The sequence below is a fragment of the Panthera onca genome, chromosome E1 (genome assembly GCF_046562875.1).
Source record: "Panthera onca isolate mPanOnc1 chromosome E1, mPanOnc1 haplotype 2, whole genome shotgun sequence".
NCBI lineage: Eukaryota > Metazoa > Chordata > Mammalia > Carnivora > Felidae > Panthera > Panthera onca.
Window position 1 is genome coordinate 30,724,502 of NC_138352.1, and position 16,923 is coordinate 30,741,424.

At 36.2% G+C, this 16,923-nt stretch overlaps 1 protein-coding gene across 2 annotated transcripts; it reads left to right on the forward strand.

Moving 5' to 3' along the window:
* The first annotated feature begins 1,089 nt into the window (after positions 1 to 1,089).
* Positions 1,090 to 16,127, forward strand: SPATA22 (spermatogenesis associated 22). 2 transcript variants are annotated; one of them, XM_060647017.3, is made up of 9 exons: positions 1,090 to 1,188; positions 2,584 to 2,698; positions 4,411 to 4,539; positions 6,702 to 6,762; positions 6,893 to 6,988; positions 8,401 to 8,743; positions 10,889 to 11,018; positions 12,838 to 12,935; positions 15,806 to 16,127. In XM_060647017.3, exons 2-9 carry the CDS (start codon positions 2,656 to 2,658, stop codon positions 15,995 to 15,997), a joined length of 1,092 nt encoding a protein of 363 aa, XP_060503000.1. In that variant the 5' UTR covers positions 1,090 to 1,188; positions 2,584 to 2,655; the 3' UTR covers positions 15,998 to 16,127. The 2 variants fall into 2 exon arrangements, with proteins under 2 accessions (XP_060503000.1, XP_060503002.1); XM_060647019.3 differs by having other exon boundaries at positions 1,104 to 1,188; positions 2,590 to 2,698.
* The last annotated feature ends 796 nt before the right edge of the window (positions 16,128 to 16,923 follow it).

A 16,923-nucleotide genomic window follows, 5' to 3' on the forward strand; every position in this document is an offset into this window, starting at 1 on the left:
TATGTATTAAATATCGTATCCTTACAATAAAGTAACCTCCAGAAAAGAAAATGTTACTAAGAAAATCATAGAGAAAATACATGTACAGTACAGCACTCTAAAAAACCAGCTATAAGTGGACCTGTACAGTTGAAAACTGTACCGTTCAAGGGTCAACCGTACTAATAGGTTTCATGGTCTCATAGTCCTAGGCCTGTACTAACAAACTTCCCTCCATCTGTAGACTCTCCGCACATTTCTGTTCACCTCTCCCAGGCTTCAAATGGCCAGAAGATATAGTAACAACATAGCATGGCCTTTGATTTCAGACAGAGCTAGAATTACTATTCCTGGCCTATAGTAAGGACTCAGTAGATGGTAGCTACTGTTATTAATTACGGGCTAACATTTACCGAGCATTTACTGTGCCCCAGGGCTGTTCATTTTTCTCTTTTAATAGTTTTAGGGGAACTGAGTAAATAGTTATACCTGCTTTACTGAGAAGAGAAGTGTAGGTGTAGAGGGGGTAAATAACTTGCCCAAGATCAGAGGTGTCTGGCCAGCGCCAGAGTTCCGGGTCATTGCGGCATTCCATTTCCTCTCCCGGGCCTTGAACGCCCTTTCCCTCCACTGAGCTCTCGCACAGTGCAGTCCCTGCTCTTAGAGTTGCAGGGCCCTCCTCTTAACCGGGGCCTCAGCTCTCCAGCCAGCCAGCCGCCAGATGACTAATTCCCAGCCCACACGAAGCAAAGTCAAACAAACCTTATGACCTGCTTTTCAGGCCCGAGGCCTTGTTATTCTCTTCTAGGTGAACCTCCAATGTCTTAAAAACGTTTTAGGTTTTAGAACCTAAAAAAATGTGTGCGCTGGGGAAAGGGTAAAGAGGAGTGTTGGGCCACCAGTCGTGGGTACGTCTCAGCGGTGAATAGAACGGCTCGTCCCTCGAGCCATCCGGCGCCTCGTACCTCACAGTAGTGAACAGGGAGGACAGGCGCGTGAACATCTTTTTCTCACCGTCCACTGAAAGGATTATGCCACAGCACCCGAGCCCCAGAGGCAGGTGGCTCCTGCGCCTGCGCAGTGGGCGGCGCGGGTGCAGGTGCGCTTGCGCAAAGCTCGACTTCTCGTGCTTCTTCAGAGGCCGGGAAGTCAGCGGTAGCTGACTGGGCTGTGTTGGCGAAGTCGACGACGACGGAGCGAAGAGAACGGGTGACAGTTGTTGGAGGGTTGGGAGCCTGAGGGTTAAAGTTGCGTGTCGTGTTGGCCCGAGGGCCAAGAAATGAAAGAGTGTATTGTCTCTAGTTACCAAACTGCCCCAGTCCCTGGGTCAGGAGAGGTGGTTGGAAAGAGAATGTAGGCCTGACTGGACCGCCCAGGAGTGGCCAAAATAGGCCCTCCTTGCCTCCATTTGAGCTAGTGGCCTTTGGGGGCTGTGTGTGCGTGTGTGTGTGTTGACTGAACAAACTTTTTGCACGTCGACGCTGCCAACCACCTAACTGCCGTTAGAGTCCAGTTAGAAGCTGGGGTGGGGGCACCTCAGGGTCCCCGGCCCTCCGGTCTGGGAGAGGATGTCTCATTTTTGTTGATTTTGTTTGCTGGCACTCAGAAACGTAATGACCCTTGTAAGCCCCGCTCTAGGTTCATGGTGTGAGTTGCGTTGGTATTTCTGTGCGGAGAAAACGTCGTATAACCTCAGTTTTGCTTCCTAGAATGACATCAAGAATATTTTCTAAAGGGCCCGCGATATCCGGTTTCAAGCCCAAGATTTGGAAACAAAGCAGAGGCAGTCCCTGCCCTTATGTTTCCCCATTTTTATTTCTTTAAGTGATATTTGGAAATTAGTGTTTACCTCAGTATGATTTGCGGTGTTACTTAGTTGTTTCCTCACTGGATAATGAATTTGGGAGCAGAGGTTACCTTATTTAGGTTTGTATTTTGCCTTTTCATGTAATAGGTGTTTGTTGCATTAAATTGGGATTGAAATATATTAGGAGGAGGCTAAACATGGAAAAAAATTGCAACAAATTTTGTTGTAGAAGAAAAAACAAAGAAAAACCTTGTTTCACTTGTTGAAATTATATAGATTGAGTAGATATTTATTATTGCAATTAATCTGGATATTGAGGCCTTAGTCTTTGGTATTCTGTAATACAGGGGTCTCCAGTTAATGGCCAAAGCAAGTGATCTGCACAGTGTTTTAAAGTGAGTTGGAGCGTGTTCTCACGTGGTTAGTTCACTTGTGTAGGTTTCCTCCCTGGCCCTGCGAGCCTATCAGTTTGCCAGTGTTGTAGCCATTTCCCTCTTTTATAAATCTGGTTCAGAATCTTCATTGTGGGTTTTTGGTTGTGAAACATGTTATGTGGACTGTGTGGAAAAAAAAAAAATGTATGTTTAGGCAGCAAGGTTATAGCCACCTCAGTCCTAACCAATTTTGAACAGAATTGGAAAAATGGATCATGTTGTAAATTCTTATTCGGGAAGCAGGGTTCTGTAAAGTGTTTACCTTATTTTGAAGCCATAGTGTTAAATCAAAATTTCAGTAATTAGTAGGCTGAGAATTTGATTTTTTTGTTGATATAATGTGAATTGCATATTTCTTGGAAGGTTTAGTCAGACAACTTCATTTGTAAATTTGGAGTGCTAAAGACAAAGTTACAGATTTTAATATTGAAGGAAATGAAGAGAAACCTAAATGAAAATTCAACTCGAAGTACAGCAGGTATTGAACAACTTTTATTTTTAAATTTTCTATATTTTTATATTCCATGTAAATCTTGTGTAGTTTATAGAGGGAACATTTTGGAAGGAACTTTAAGGAAGACTGAACATATAGTCTAACCTCTTTTAGGTGCAGAGAAGTAAGATAACTTACTCAAGGCAAAATAGTGACAGAAGTGGGAGTAAAATGAAACTTTCCTGGATTTACTCTAGTGTTCTTTCTACCAACCTTATGTGTTTGAGTTGTTCTGCACTTTTAAACTGAAAACAAAAAAATAGGCTTACTTCTATTTGTATTTGTGACCTACTTATTTAAAATATTTCCAGAAGCACTTCTGTCTCCGTAACAACTTCCCTTACCATTTCTTCTTTCCCAATTTATTAGTTAGTAAAAGGACAGATGGTAAAAATGAAGAGAACCAGGGAAATGGTGATAATGCATAGTGAAGATAGTAATAGCTGTTGGATGTACTGTATTCTGGCCATTATATGTATTATTTTATTTAATTTTTACACTGGCTCTCTGGGATAGGCATTATTATTAACATCCCTGTTTTCCAGATGAGAAACTAAGGCACAGAAGGGTTAAATCAGTAACTTATGAAGTGGCAGAACCAGCATTTGAATCTAGCTCTAGATGCTAGGCTCTAGCATCCGTGCTCTTAATCACTATATTATCCTGCCTCTCTATGTATGTCATATTAGCACAACGAGTTTAAGGAAATTGCCCAAGTTTATATTTTGAAGTTGTGATTCAAACCCATGCAGTCTGATTTCAGAGCTCACATAATTTTACCAGCTTTTCATCAGATAGTTATCACAGAGACTATATTCTCCCATAGTACATGTTGATGGACCAGCTAGAGTATGGTCTAGTGGCAAGATACCTGAATTGAGATTTGGGAACCTTAGTTCCGTTGTGGCACTGTGCAAGCTTTTTGGATCCCTTTTTTGCTCTGAGATCCCTTCTAGTTTTAGTGTTTATAAATTCTAACTCTTGGCTTGACTTGAGATCCCAGGCCTCCCATCTGGATAGCTTGGAGGTGATATTTATTTATTCTTATGTGGACTGGATATTATCACTTTAAGGCATTCTAAAAGTGACCCACAGACAATATGCATTAGAGACAACTGGAGTGCTTGTTAAAATTGTAGAGTTTTGGATTCCAAACTAAATCTGCTGAAATAAAATCTATGACAGTGGGGTCTAGGAGCTGGCATGTTAAGCACAAGTCTGTGTAAATCTTAGTCAAATGAGAACTGTGGCCCTAAAGAGTGTGCTATCATAGTCTAAAGAGTGGTTAGGGTTTTGGAAAGCAGGGATCAAAGTTTGGTTCTCCCTCACCTCTGTTGTATTTAAAGGATCCCCTCCAGTTGACATGGTAATAAGCAAGCACAGGAGGGAAATAAGGAAAACAAAAAGTGGATTTAGAAAGGGTCAGGGGGTAAGGAAGGAGATGGGAATTACTTCCAAACAAGAGGAATTAAGTCAGTGTTAATGTAGAACAAGAAAGGAGTTTTTGTAGAGACAAATGAGGCTATTTGGGATCTTAAAAAGAATGTAAAAATCAATCCAAAGATGTAGAAATATATCTATAATATAAAATTAACATACAGAAGTAGACAAATTCAAGTTGTATATTATACAGTTACTCTATAACTAGATCGACTATTTGCCTATTATGTACTAATTTATTGATATATTTAATTTAGGCTGTTTGCCTGTACCATTGTTCAATCAGAAAAAGAGGAATAGACAGCCATTAACCTCTAATCCACTTACAAATGATCCAAGTATCAGTACTGCTTCTGACAGTTATGACTTCCCTCCTTTACCAACAGGTAAGAAAATAAGGTGAAAATAAGAATGAAGATTATAGAAAATTACCATTTTTATTTTATTATAATGGAAATAGAAAGTTTACTTTTTCTTCTTTCCACCATCCAAATACAGGGATTACTTGGCTCTTTCTGAACATTCCAGTACAGTAGTTTGAGTTTCCTTGTCTACAAGGATGGCTTAGCATTTAAATGGAGTATCTTAGATCTGGAGCCTTTGTTCTAATGAAGTTGTAACCCACATTGTAAAGATTTGTGTTTTTCTTTTTCAAGATACATGGATATTGTGACTTAGGCATGTGGTGATAAAGAATGGAGAAACTCAAGTTGCGTCAGAAATAGGGATAAGTATGCATGTGAACACAGGAAAAATGGGGGTAGCAGGGTAGAAGCCTAACATTTCTGCTGCTTGGCTTTTTTCTCTTCTCTTAGCATTTTTGCCTTTCTTCATTTGATGCTTCATTTCTCTCATCCAGTTGGCTTCCTTATAGCTTCAACTAGCCCATGAACTAAATTGCCCTTGCTGGGAGTTAACATAGCCTTTTTAGTTTTAGTTTTCAGAGTCTACTGTTGACTGCCTTCTGTATCTTCTGATTAAATTCTAGAGACAGAGAGCCTTTGGTTCAGCACATCTTTTTCAGAGAGGTCATTAAAATTCTGGTTTAGCTTTATGATTAGGCCTCTCATCTCTGTAACAATTAGCTGTGGTGGTGGGTGCAGAGAGGTCTTAATGTTTGCTGACTTTTTATTTCTCTTAAGAAGAAGGCATGGATAGGCAGGTATTCTGAAATATACTTGGTATATACTGGTTATATACATTTATATAATTTTGAGGATACTTTAAAAATCTTAAATAGGCTCTTTTGCAACTGGAATTTTAAAATCTATATATGTAGCCACATATAAATATAAAATATATATATTTGTTAATTTCATCCAATGTGCTATCATAGACCTTACTTAGTCTGCTTCTAAGCTGTAATTATTTTCTTTCACGTTTGAGGAATTTAAAATAGGAATTTTATATTACTCTCATTTTTATGGATAAAAGATAAAAATTCACATGGATATACATAAATGGGCATTTATCTGGTCATCCTCTGCCATCTAAAAAATTTCTCTGACGTTTAAAATATTTTTACAAATAGCATGAATGTTGGACTTGAAAAATAACAACATTTGGAGCTACTCCATAGGGAAATGTTCATCCTCCTGAAGTACTGAACTGTCCAAACTCTGACCAGGATTACAATCTGTCAGAGATCTATAAGATTCTTATACTGGGTAAAAGATAGGACTAGATCAGTGATTTTCAAATTTGTGTCTTGATCCGTTAGTCCGATTGGGAAAAAGTTAATCTTTAAAGAAGGAAATAGAAGAGAATAAAGTAGAATAAAAAATATGAGAGTGCATCACAGATAGTAAGGATACAAGTTGATGGTGCAGTTTTATGTTCTCTCTCCTTTCTCTCATGCACACACATGCATACCGTGTGTGTGTGTGTGTGTGTGTGTGTGTGTGTGTGTGTGTGTTTGTGTGTGTGTATATATATATAGATATATATATGTTCTGGGCTATGATGTAGTTTTATTTCAAGTTATTTATTTATTTTGAGAGAGAGAGAGAGAGAGAGAGAGCACGCACAAGCAGGGGAGGGGCAGAGAGAGCGGGAGAGAGAACCCCAAGCAGGCTCCACACTGTCAGCCCAGAGCCTGATGCGGGGCTCAAACTAACGAACCATGAGATCATGACCTGAGCTGAAATCAAGAGTTTGGAGGTTAACCTACTGAGCCACCCAGGTGCCCCTGGGCTATAATGCATTTTTTGCTGTGGGTTGGGGTCAAAAAAGTTTAAGAAACATTGATTACGCTGAATTCATGTTACAAAATACAAGGTACTGTATATACTAGGATTGATTGTGGAAAAGATACAGATTAAACTATTATCCTTGTTTAAAATACAGTGGAGAAGAAAGACATCTATAAAAATTAATAAGGCAGGCTGTGACAAATTCCACAACAATGCTATTAAAGAACACATACATATCTTCGAGTCCACTGCTTATTCAGGCTTTTAGTTTCCCACGAATTAAATAAGTATGAAATAATTATTTTTTAAAAATGTTACCTATCTTACTTTTATCTATGTTATTTATATCTTTTGAGATTGGGCCTGGGAAGCTGTGAATCCAGAGTTGCCTCCTTTAATGAAAACACTGAACACAGGGTATGTGGAAAAATGGACACCAATGACTGTGTGTGTCTGTTATTGACTGATGTCATTTTTCTGTGTACATTTTACATTTCTCAATTTGGAAACAAACTACTAATATTTATAAGACATGTTTCCTTTAAAGGCAAATGCCACATTCAGTTTCTCCTCCCCTGAGAAGTCAAGATTCTATGTCTAAGTCTATTCAATCAAATACTGAAAGAAGCAAGAGTAGTTGGAGGTGAGTTTACTTAAGATTTCTCTTTCTTTTTCTCCTTCCGTTCTCCTCCTCCCCTTCTTTCCCTCCTCCTTCATCTCTTTGTCCTTGCCTAGACAAAATTACATTTAGAACATTTTTATACTTAATAATAACCAACTGTGTGGGCTCACCTAGGACTGTAGTTTTTCCAGGGCTTGTCCCCAGGCCAGGAGCACCTCCTAGACAAAAGCATTGGAGCAGGTTGCAGATGTGTTGTTTACCAGTAAGGAGTTGGGAAGCTGAAAGAAACTTTTCTAAACTGAGTAATACAAGTTATCCTATAGTCATGGAAAGACAAAATTATGTTTCTGTTCTCACTATTGGAAATAAAATTGCTGTCATATGAGGAGGTGATCGATGTAGGAAAAGTTTTATAGAGGTGTATCAGACAATTAATTAATAAAAATGCCAGTAACATTTTTTCCTGGATATTGTGATGTTTGCGATATTTATCACCTTTGAAAATTTTGTAATTATTTGTGATTTCTTTTCTCGTTATTTTCATACCTACTTTTGCACCTAATTTACTTGAGAAGCCTCTTCACATCATACAAGCTTCAGGCCCCATACAGTCTGGACTTGTGCCTGGTCTCTAGGAAACCAGGACCTTTTCTTGGATTATTTTCCCTAACGAGGGATGAGTTGTGTTATTTGCCCCCTTGTGATCCTGGTGATATTTTCAGAAAAATTATTCAGAAATGAGAATTTGTGACCTGGACTAGTTTCTCCTTGTGGAACTCTTAACTAGTATGCTCAGAAATTATACTTTTGATTTTGGCCTCATTAACATTATGTTCTCATAAGTTCTGATCTCCTTATAGATTAAATTAATCCAACTCCCTTAGATTAATATAATACAATCCTGCAACAGATTCATAAATTGGGCTTTTAAGCTATGTAGTAAAAGTACAAAATTTCTAATTAAATAGTTACCTATACTGCCTATATTTATTCTCGTTATTTAGAATCATCTATAAGCCATAGTTTAACTTGTAAAAATTTTACTTTGTAGAAAATTTAAAAATAAATGTATAAAGAAGCAATAAAATGTCCTTAAAATCTTACACTCAGAGACAACCACTGTCATATGAAGGCTTATATGGTTTAAAAATATACTTTATAGCACTGGAATCTGTGTGGGGAGAGTAGGATTCTCTGGGTTCCAGATTGATAGTAACTTGCTATATAACTTCACGCAAGTTGTTTTGTCCCTCCGTTTCCTCACCTAAAAAGAGAGGTATAATATATTGTAGAGTTGTTATGATAATGCATTTGGAATTTCCAACTAGTCAGTAGTTACAAGGTACTTTATAAACCACAATTTTTCACTATTAATTTTTTAAAAGGAAAAGTATATAGAAATAAAAACTAATATTAATTTTAAACTATTACAGCTACAGAGATGACAACAAAAATACTAGCTGGAAAACTTGGGATAGAAATGATTTTAGGCCTCAATGTGAAAGGACAAACTTAGTGGCAAATGATGGAATAAATTCTTGTCCAAAGAGTTGGGGAGCTCAACAACAGAAACAGTTGAAAATATCCGAACCTCCTAACTCATCTCATCAAAGAGAAACTGAAGTACTCAGACAAACACATTCATCAAAAATACCTGGCTCCACAATGAGAGGTCTAGACAAAAACAGTGCATTACAGGCATTTAAGTCTAATTTTCAACAAAACCAATTTAAGAAGAAAATGTTGGATTATATTCCAGAAGAAAGCACTCTCAAGGTAAACTTTTAAATATGAATTATTTACATTTTTGTATTTACATTTAAAAAATGAGATAAACATTTAGAAGTTTACAGCGATAAGAGCATTTAAAATCAATCCCATGGCATGCATTTCTTGGTTAACACAAATATCTAGTTCCCTTGGAGTGGATGAGTGTTCATTTCCAAAATATTTTCTTAGAGGTTGTGAATGGCTGCTCCTGTTCATGGTTGCTTTAGAGTATCCTACCGGGTTCTGAATTTCACTGTTTATTGATTGTTGGGGTGATGAGTTTATCCATTACGTATAGAAATTCTCAAAGTTCTTCTGTAAAGGGCCAGATAGTAAATATTTTTTACTTTATGGGTCATATAGTCTCTTAGCTATACCACTCAACTCTGCCTTTGTAGCTTGCAAGCAGCCATAGACAATACATAAATGAATAGGCTTGGCTGTGTTCCAATGAAAATTTACAAAAATAGCAGGATAGATTTGGACTGCAAGTCAGAATTTATTGTACCTTTCCAGTTTCGTATTCCATAATCTACTAATTCTCCAATACACTAACCATTTCAGACCCTTCACAATTCTCTGACCATGATATGCACTCTGTATATTTTTCTCTATATCTGTACCTCAGCCTTATTTCCTCCTATCACCACTCTTTGCTCTAATTGTTCTTTGTAAATATCTTTAATATATTCTATGTGCTGGTTGTTCACTACCTTCCTTTGTGCCCTGGCTCAGTAGATTCTTTACACTCTACTCTTGTCTGTGTTTTGGAAGGCTGAATTGTCCTACACAGTACAGCATCCTGAGGTCCCTAGGCTAGCTCCTGTTAGGGATCAGCCAGTTGGGGTCACTGGCAGGAAATTAGAGGGTGGGGAGAAAGTTTAGGGTTTCCCATTTTCTCCCTGTTTAAATGTTGTGTCATAGTCAGTAGCTGATCCTAAATGATACAGCCCCTCCATGAGTCCAGCTTTCACAGGTGTGGTAATTTTACTTCCTCCCTTTGTCCTTTCAGCCTAGGAGTGACAGTAGTTTCTTATTGTTGTTAGTCTTTGAGGGCTTAAGTACCCTGTGCTTGTTCTGTACATACACTCGTAAGAAGTCTTTTCAACAGAAAGTTTGTTTTTTTTTTTGCTAGAAGTCTGACTAATATAGCATATATCACAGTGGCTTTCAACCTTATGTTTCCTTGTATACAAGAATGATATGACATAGTTTACCTTAGTAACAGTTGTTCATTATGGCAGTAGCTCTCAATGGCAGGCATTGGTATTTTGGTTACGAAGAGAAGGAGAAAGAAGGTAATTGTAGTTGGAAAAAAAGTCCCATCAGTTGTTCTTTGATGTGTCCCCACCCTCACAAAGGAAAGTACCCTCCCCCCCCCCCCCAATTAATAACTTAACACACTGTATTCTTAGTTGATTTTTTAAAATGCCAAACACAATTCCCATCTCAGGGCCTTTATACTTTAGTGTTCCTCAGTTCTCATTTCATCAATGTATTTAATAATTCCTGTCTGTCTTTATCCTTTTACCCTGTTTTTAAAAAATGCATAGGATATATCAACTCCTGACATTCAATTATGTATTTATTTGTTTATTTTCTGGATCGTCCATTAGATGGCAGAATCTGTGAGGGTAGATATCTTGTCTGTTTTGTTCAGTGTTGTTTCCTCATTAACAATATTTGGTGCATAGTAACTGCCAATGAGTACTTTTGTAATGAATGAGTGAATGTGTCTGGCTCCCCTCTTAGAGTATTAACACGTTAGGGAAAGGAATTGTGTTTTACTCACCTGTGTTTATCACAGGATTGGCACACGATTCTTTAAAAACAAGTAAACGAATGAATGTCCACATGAATAATTCTTTGCTTTAAAAATACTCAGTGAATAAATGAGTGATGAATGTTCATATAAATAATTCTCTTCTTGATTAATGGTCTCTAAGTAATCCTAGTTTCTCCTGCTATAAAGTGCTAATGATGTCTTTAATTTGGGGGAATAACTACTAAAATTATCAGTAGTGGGTTTTGTTGCATATATTACACATTTTATGCCTGGGGACCTAGAATCTTTAACATGGAAAGTGAAAGAGTATGATGAAAAAAAAAATGAAAGGATTTTCTAATGCTGTGTTTTTATTTTTTCAAAAGGAAGACTCATTGTATCAGTTAAAGCTTAAGGAAAAAGATAATTCTTTAAGAATTATATCTGCAGTTATTGAAAGCATGAAGTACTGGTGTGAACATGCACAGAAAACTGTACTTCTTTTTGAAATATTGGGTAGGTATCGTACTTCAAAAAACCTCAGTAGTACTATTTGGACGATAGTTTTGAATGTCAATAGGAATACCTAGGGAACCTTAAAGAAAAATAAAATTTGCAAAAGGAGATTATGTTTTATTAGGATTTTCTTCAATTCCTGAATTTGTCATTGATTTGGGTGACTTAAGATGTATTTGGTTATTTATGGTAATATTCTTCTGATTTATAATGTTAAAACTGGAAAGATTGTTACAAGAGCTCTAAGTTAATCCTTGAGGTAGGTGAAGAAATGGGGCAATTCATTAGAGTACATTTGACTACAACAAAGCAACTTAGCTGCAGAAATGGATCTAAAAACCAAATCTCCTTTATTCTCAATCTGGTGTTCTTTGTACTATATTATACTAAATCCAGTAGTAATTTCGTATATAGTTAAATCATATTTTAAATACTCTAATAGAACATCTATGAAGAATCCTTTAGTGATAGGAGAAAACACCCTATGATTAATCTGTTTCTTAAATTATTACTTAAAAGTTTTTAGAATGTTTCCAGAATTTGATTTTACCTAGAATGAAGAGATAAACAAGAAGTAGAGACTCAAAACATATTTCTTTTAATTCAAATAAAATAAATATTTAATACTGTTTAAATTATTTAATATTCTAAATATATAGAAAAATAGAGAATATAAATATCCACATACCTATGTTAGAGATCTATTTGAAGCCCCCATCCTTGTTTCTTCTTCTCTAGAGATAATCCCTGTGGTATCTTTCCTGTCCATGCTTTTATAATTTTACTATGCACATTTGATTTCACAATCTATATTTTTTGCTCTATGTGTTTTAAAATACACATATTCATATTCATCTAGAATTATGTTTTTGATTTTAGCCATCTTTCTGTCCTATCACAGTGTTGGCTTCATCCTGAAGCTCCAAATGTGGTCTCTCCAGCACTTCTGACTCTTTCCTTTTGGTATTAAGATGACTATCAAAATTTTCTGTACCACACATGCTTATACCACACTGTCACATTTGTTGATAGTTCCTTCTCATTGTGTTTTCCAGAAACTAGCAAATGACTAGCCAATCTTGAACTCTAGCTGGGAATGGGATATGCTGATGGGTTAAATTAGTCTCCTGGATCTGTGGGTCCGTCAGATCCTATCCAAATCATATGGCTAAGAATGACATAGCAGAGGTTTCCTAAAGGAAAATCTGGGTATTATTAGGGGGAATGGAGACCTCAAAATAACAAATGTTCACTGTCAGTACTCAACAGGTGGTTATTAAAGAATGAATAATGCTCTCATTTGATAATTTATTGAAATAAACATGAAATATTATTTGCATTTTATATATGAAACAGATTTGAAAGAGGTTAAACAATTTGCTCAATTTAGTTAAGTTGAACTGGAATGCAAATAAATGATTTCTGATTCTAACTCAGTGTTTTTTCCTTCATTAAACCATGATGCTTATTCATTATGTTTTTGTATTTTATTATTATAATATAGAATGGTCTGAGGATTTAACCACTCTATAGAACACACTGTAAGAAAAAAGCATCAAATGGCCAAATATTGTCCATGGTATGAACTTTGGCACATAACCTGTTCCTGAGTTAGACAAGGCCAAAAATTTTGCTTTCCTTGGTATAAAGCAGTTTCAGAAATGTCATTCCCTCTTAAAGTGTTGTCTTTATTATTGTATAAATAAAAGTAGGAGAGCTTGGTGTAGGAATAGTATTTAAAAGTCACTTCTCACTGTTAAGTTTTATTTACATTTACCAACGCTGTTTCTCCCCCCTCCCCCATTTTAATGTTGCTTAGCTGTTCTTGATTCAGCTGTTACACCTGGTCCATATTATTCAAAGACTTTCCTTATGAGAGATGGGAAAAATACTCTGCCTTGTGTATTTTACGAAATCGTGAGTATTTGTTTAAATATTCTTTGCAAAGCCTGTGCCAACAAAACATACAAATGTAGGCTGTAATTCCATTGCGGTAGAAATTCTGTTAACAATTTAGTAGTACTTTCAGCATTTTGTTTGGTTTCAGTTCTGACATTAAAGTTTATTTGTTTAGCTAATCTAGAGAAACTACCTGCACCTGCCAGGTGCTGTGCTAGATACAAAGGATACAAAATGGAATATAAGTGCTAAATAGCTTTCTTTCAAAGAGTTTATTACAATCTCAGGTAGAGAGACTTACATAAATGTTAAACCGTGGCATGATAAATGGTATGATAGAGGAATGTGCAGTGTGCTATAGAAGTAGATAGGAAGGATGGGGCAGATCAGAAAGATTTTTGAAGAATGTAGTAACCTATCTGATCTTATATATTTAAAGACTCGTAAAGCCAGAGTGTGTTGGGGGAGGGGAGAAGCGTGAGGAGTGCACTCTAAGATGGGAGGGCAGCATATGCTAAGAGAGAGCATGGATTGTAGAGGAAACTGCAAGTAGTTTATAATTACCAGAGCCTGGAGTCAGTAAGTGATGGGGGTGAGGATAGTGGCTTTAAAATTGAAGGAAGGCAAAGAGTGGGCTGGGATATAGGAAAGACTCTTTGTGACAAAGAAGGCTGAGGGTGACAAAGGAGGGTGGAGATCACAAAGGAGGCTGCAGACTTTTAACTTACATACATTATAGAAGAGTTGGGTATTAATTCTGAACTTGTCCTTGATTCCAAAATCAGACTTGGATTCCAGTTTTTACTCCCACCATTTACTAGTTTTATGACCTTGAGTAAAGCTACTTCAACTTTATGAGTTTTTTAATCTGTGAAATGGGGAGACTAATTCCTACTTTGAAAGGTTATTTTGGAGATAAGATGATAAAACATGAATGTATAGCATTTGACATAGAGTAGATGATCAAGAAATAGTAATTATGTTATTAATTTCTGTAATATTTTTAATAGTTTTCTCTAGTCTGATAAGCTTAAAATTTTTTATTGAAGTATAATGTATACCTAAAAGTGTAAAAATCATAATTGTGCAGTTCTATGAAGTATCTGTGAAGTGTCACAAAGTGAACATTACCAAGGTTAAGAAATAGAATATTATTGTCACCCTATGTATCCTTGTGTCTCCTCACACTATCTCCTGTCTCTACCTAAAAGTAACTATTGTCCTGACTTTTAATATCACAAATTAATTCTGCTTAGTTTTGAACTTTATATAAATAATATTATATGGTACATCTTTTATGTCTTTCCCTCAACACAATGTTTGTAAAATTCATCTGTGTTGTTGCATGTAGCTATAGCCCATTTATTTATATTTCTATGTACAGTATTCTGTTGTAAAACAATTTAATTTTCTCTCCTGCTGTTGGTGGCATCTGAGTTGTTTCCAGATTTTTTGCTGTTAGGAATAATGCTCTGGGAATATTCTTCTCTGTGTTTTTCATGCATATGCACGCATTTCTGCTGAGCATCTACCTAGAAGTAAAATCACTGCATCATTGTGTATCTGTATATTCCAATATAGTAGTTATTCACCAAAGAATTTTCCAAAGGGTTGTACCAGTTTACACACTCACAGTCAGTGTAGGTGAGTTTTAGTTTTTCTGTATTCTTATCAAGACTTAGTACTGTCAGTCTTTTTTGTTTCAGCTATTTTAGTGGGTGTTTAGTGCTGTCTTACTTCTTTACATTCCCGGGTGACTAATGAGGTTGAACACCTTATATATGTTCACTGGCCACTTAGATACCTTCTATAAAGTCTGTTCAGGCCTCTTGTTCTTTTTTTCTATTGAGTTATTGTTTTGTCCTTCTTTATTTAGAGGAGTTGGTTTTGGTTTTGTTTTTTTGTTTTTGTTTTTGTAACTATTCTGGGTACAAGTTTTTTGTCCATTATTTGTCTTGCAAATATTTTCTCATACTCTATAGTTTGCTTTTTCTTAATGGTAGCTTTTGAGGAACAGAAATTCTTCATTTTAATATAGTCCTTTTAGCAATTATCAATATTACCCCTTATAGCTAGTGCTTTTTATGACCATTTGGTGAAAGCAATTCCAGAATAATTTTATTCATGGTTAAAAGGAATTGATGCTGGCTGTGTTTTTCCTGTTACTGTTTTTTTTTTTTCCTGTTTTACTAGTCCCATTAAGGCATGGGTCCTTTTGGGTCCTAACTCTAAGCTGGGGGTGATGGTGGAGGTAGTGACCAGAATCTCTTTTCCTTGTGGACCTCTAACTCTGTTTTTTATCTCCCGGTCCTGGGAGCCTGTCAGAAACTCTGCTCAGTTTTTTAGACTCTTAACTGCCTTGACTATACTTGATACAGAACCTCAGTGAGAAACATCCGTAAATGTCAGGCCGCATTCTGGACCCCTGTCTTCTCCCAAATGGGTGTCTCCGTATTCCCCCACTGCGTTGGTATCTCTCTAATGTCTACAAGAAGATATAAATATTTCATCCAGCTATTCTAGTTGTTCTTAGCTAGAGACTTGGCCTAAACTACCTGGTCTACCATCTACTAAAAGTGGAACTCTAGCAGTCTAATAGAAGTGAATAATTCATGTGCCATTACAGTGGGAATTATTCAGTCTTTTAAGAAGCAATAGCTCACCAGCTTGTAAGGAGCCCTACGCAAGTGAAGGTCTTTCCTCTGTGACAGGGCACCCCTATATGCCCAGCTATTATGGTCTTGTCAGCCGTGGGGCTCTAAGTCAGCTGAGGGAATTACAGCATTTTGAGGTGATTGATATTTAGTTGATTATATTTTTAGTTTCAAAAAATTGAAATTCAGATGAAGTAAAAAAATAACTATTGATATTTATTTTTTTAAAAACAGGATCGTGAACTTCCAAGACTGATTAGAGGCCGAGTTCATAGGTGTGTTGGAAATTATGACCAGAAAAAGAATATTTTCAAATGTGTTTCTGTCAGACCAGCATCTGTTTCTGAACAAAAAACTTTCCAAGCATTTGTTAAAATTGCAGATGCTGAGATGAGGTATTATACTAATATAATGAGTGAAATTTAAATAGTGATGAAGGAAGTTTAAATAGTATAATTTAAAGCATTTTTGTTATTAAGTTATCATCTCCATGGTTTTATAGCTACTGTTTTTCTGTATTTCATTTGTTGAATTAAAATACTTCAGTCCTTTTAAATGTGGGAAGAGTTTTTTTTTTTTTATGACAGTGGTGCATTTGCTAAAATTAACCATTTTGGATAAAAATGTTCAATATAATAGGAATAGATACTTATTTAACATGAAGTAATAATGCATTTGAGTCAGCACAAAAGCCAACATCAAGCCTAATGGGGAAATAAAGAGACATTCCCTCTAAAGTCAGGAATAAGACAAGGGTGCCCACTATCAGTACTGTTACCAGGCATTATACTGGAGCTGTTAGTCTATGAAGTTCATTTTATTACTTTAAAGTAATAAAATGCTTTAGTAAGCATGTATTATACATACAATTATATATATATATATAATTTGCATTTCTCTCTCTACTTCTTATATCTGTCTAAAATACATTTGCACTCTGGTCTTTCCTCTCTACATCCTCTCCCTGCCCTCATTTTTTGGATCTCTATTGTTTACCTGTCTATGAAGCAAACAAGTGGAGGGGAGTGATAATCTCCAGCTTTAAAAATAATCAGGGTGGAGGAATCCCTCAGAAGGTGCATGAAAGGAGGATACAGAAGATGATAGCAAGTTCCTTTCTAGCTTTGTAGTTACTGCTTTATACCAAAGATTCAGTTGTGATGCCAGTTGGGAGATCACATCCAGAAAGATTCGTGTACGCTCCTTTAAAATATGGTATATACTTTGAACCAGGAACCTATATGTGGTGCTGTTTCTTCCATAGCTTTGATTCATGGGTCCAGGAATCAAAGGATGGTAGCAGGACTGACTTTTGTTATTATTAGACCAAATAATGTACTCACAAAATTTTT

Excerpts from the sequence above, each read along its gene's own strand:
- SPATA22 (XM_060647017.3), top strand. The coding sequence starts at position 2,656 with ATGAAGAGAAACCTAAATGAAAATTCAACTCGAAGTACAGCAG. Across the intron at positions 6,989-8,400 it reads AGAAGCAAGAGTAGTTGGAG|CTACAGAGATGACAACAAAA; the intron begins GTGAGTTTACTT and ends AAACTATTACAG. Across the intron at positions 12,936-15,805 it reads CTTGTGTATTTTACGAAATC|GATCGTGAACTTCCAAGACT; the intron begins GTGAGTATTTGT and ends TTTTAAAAACAG.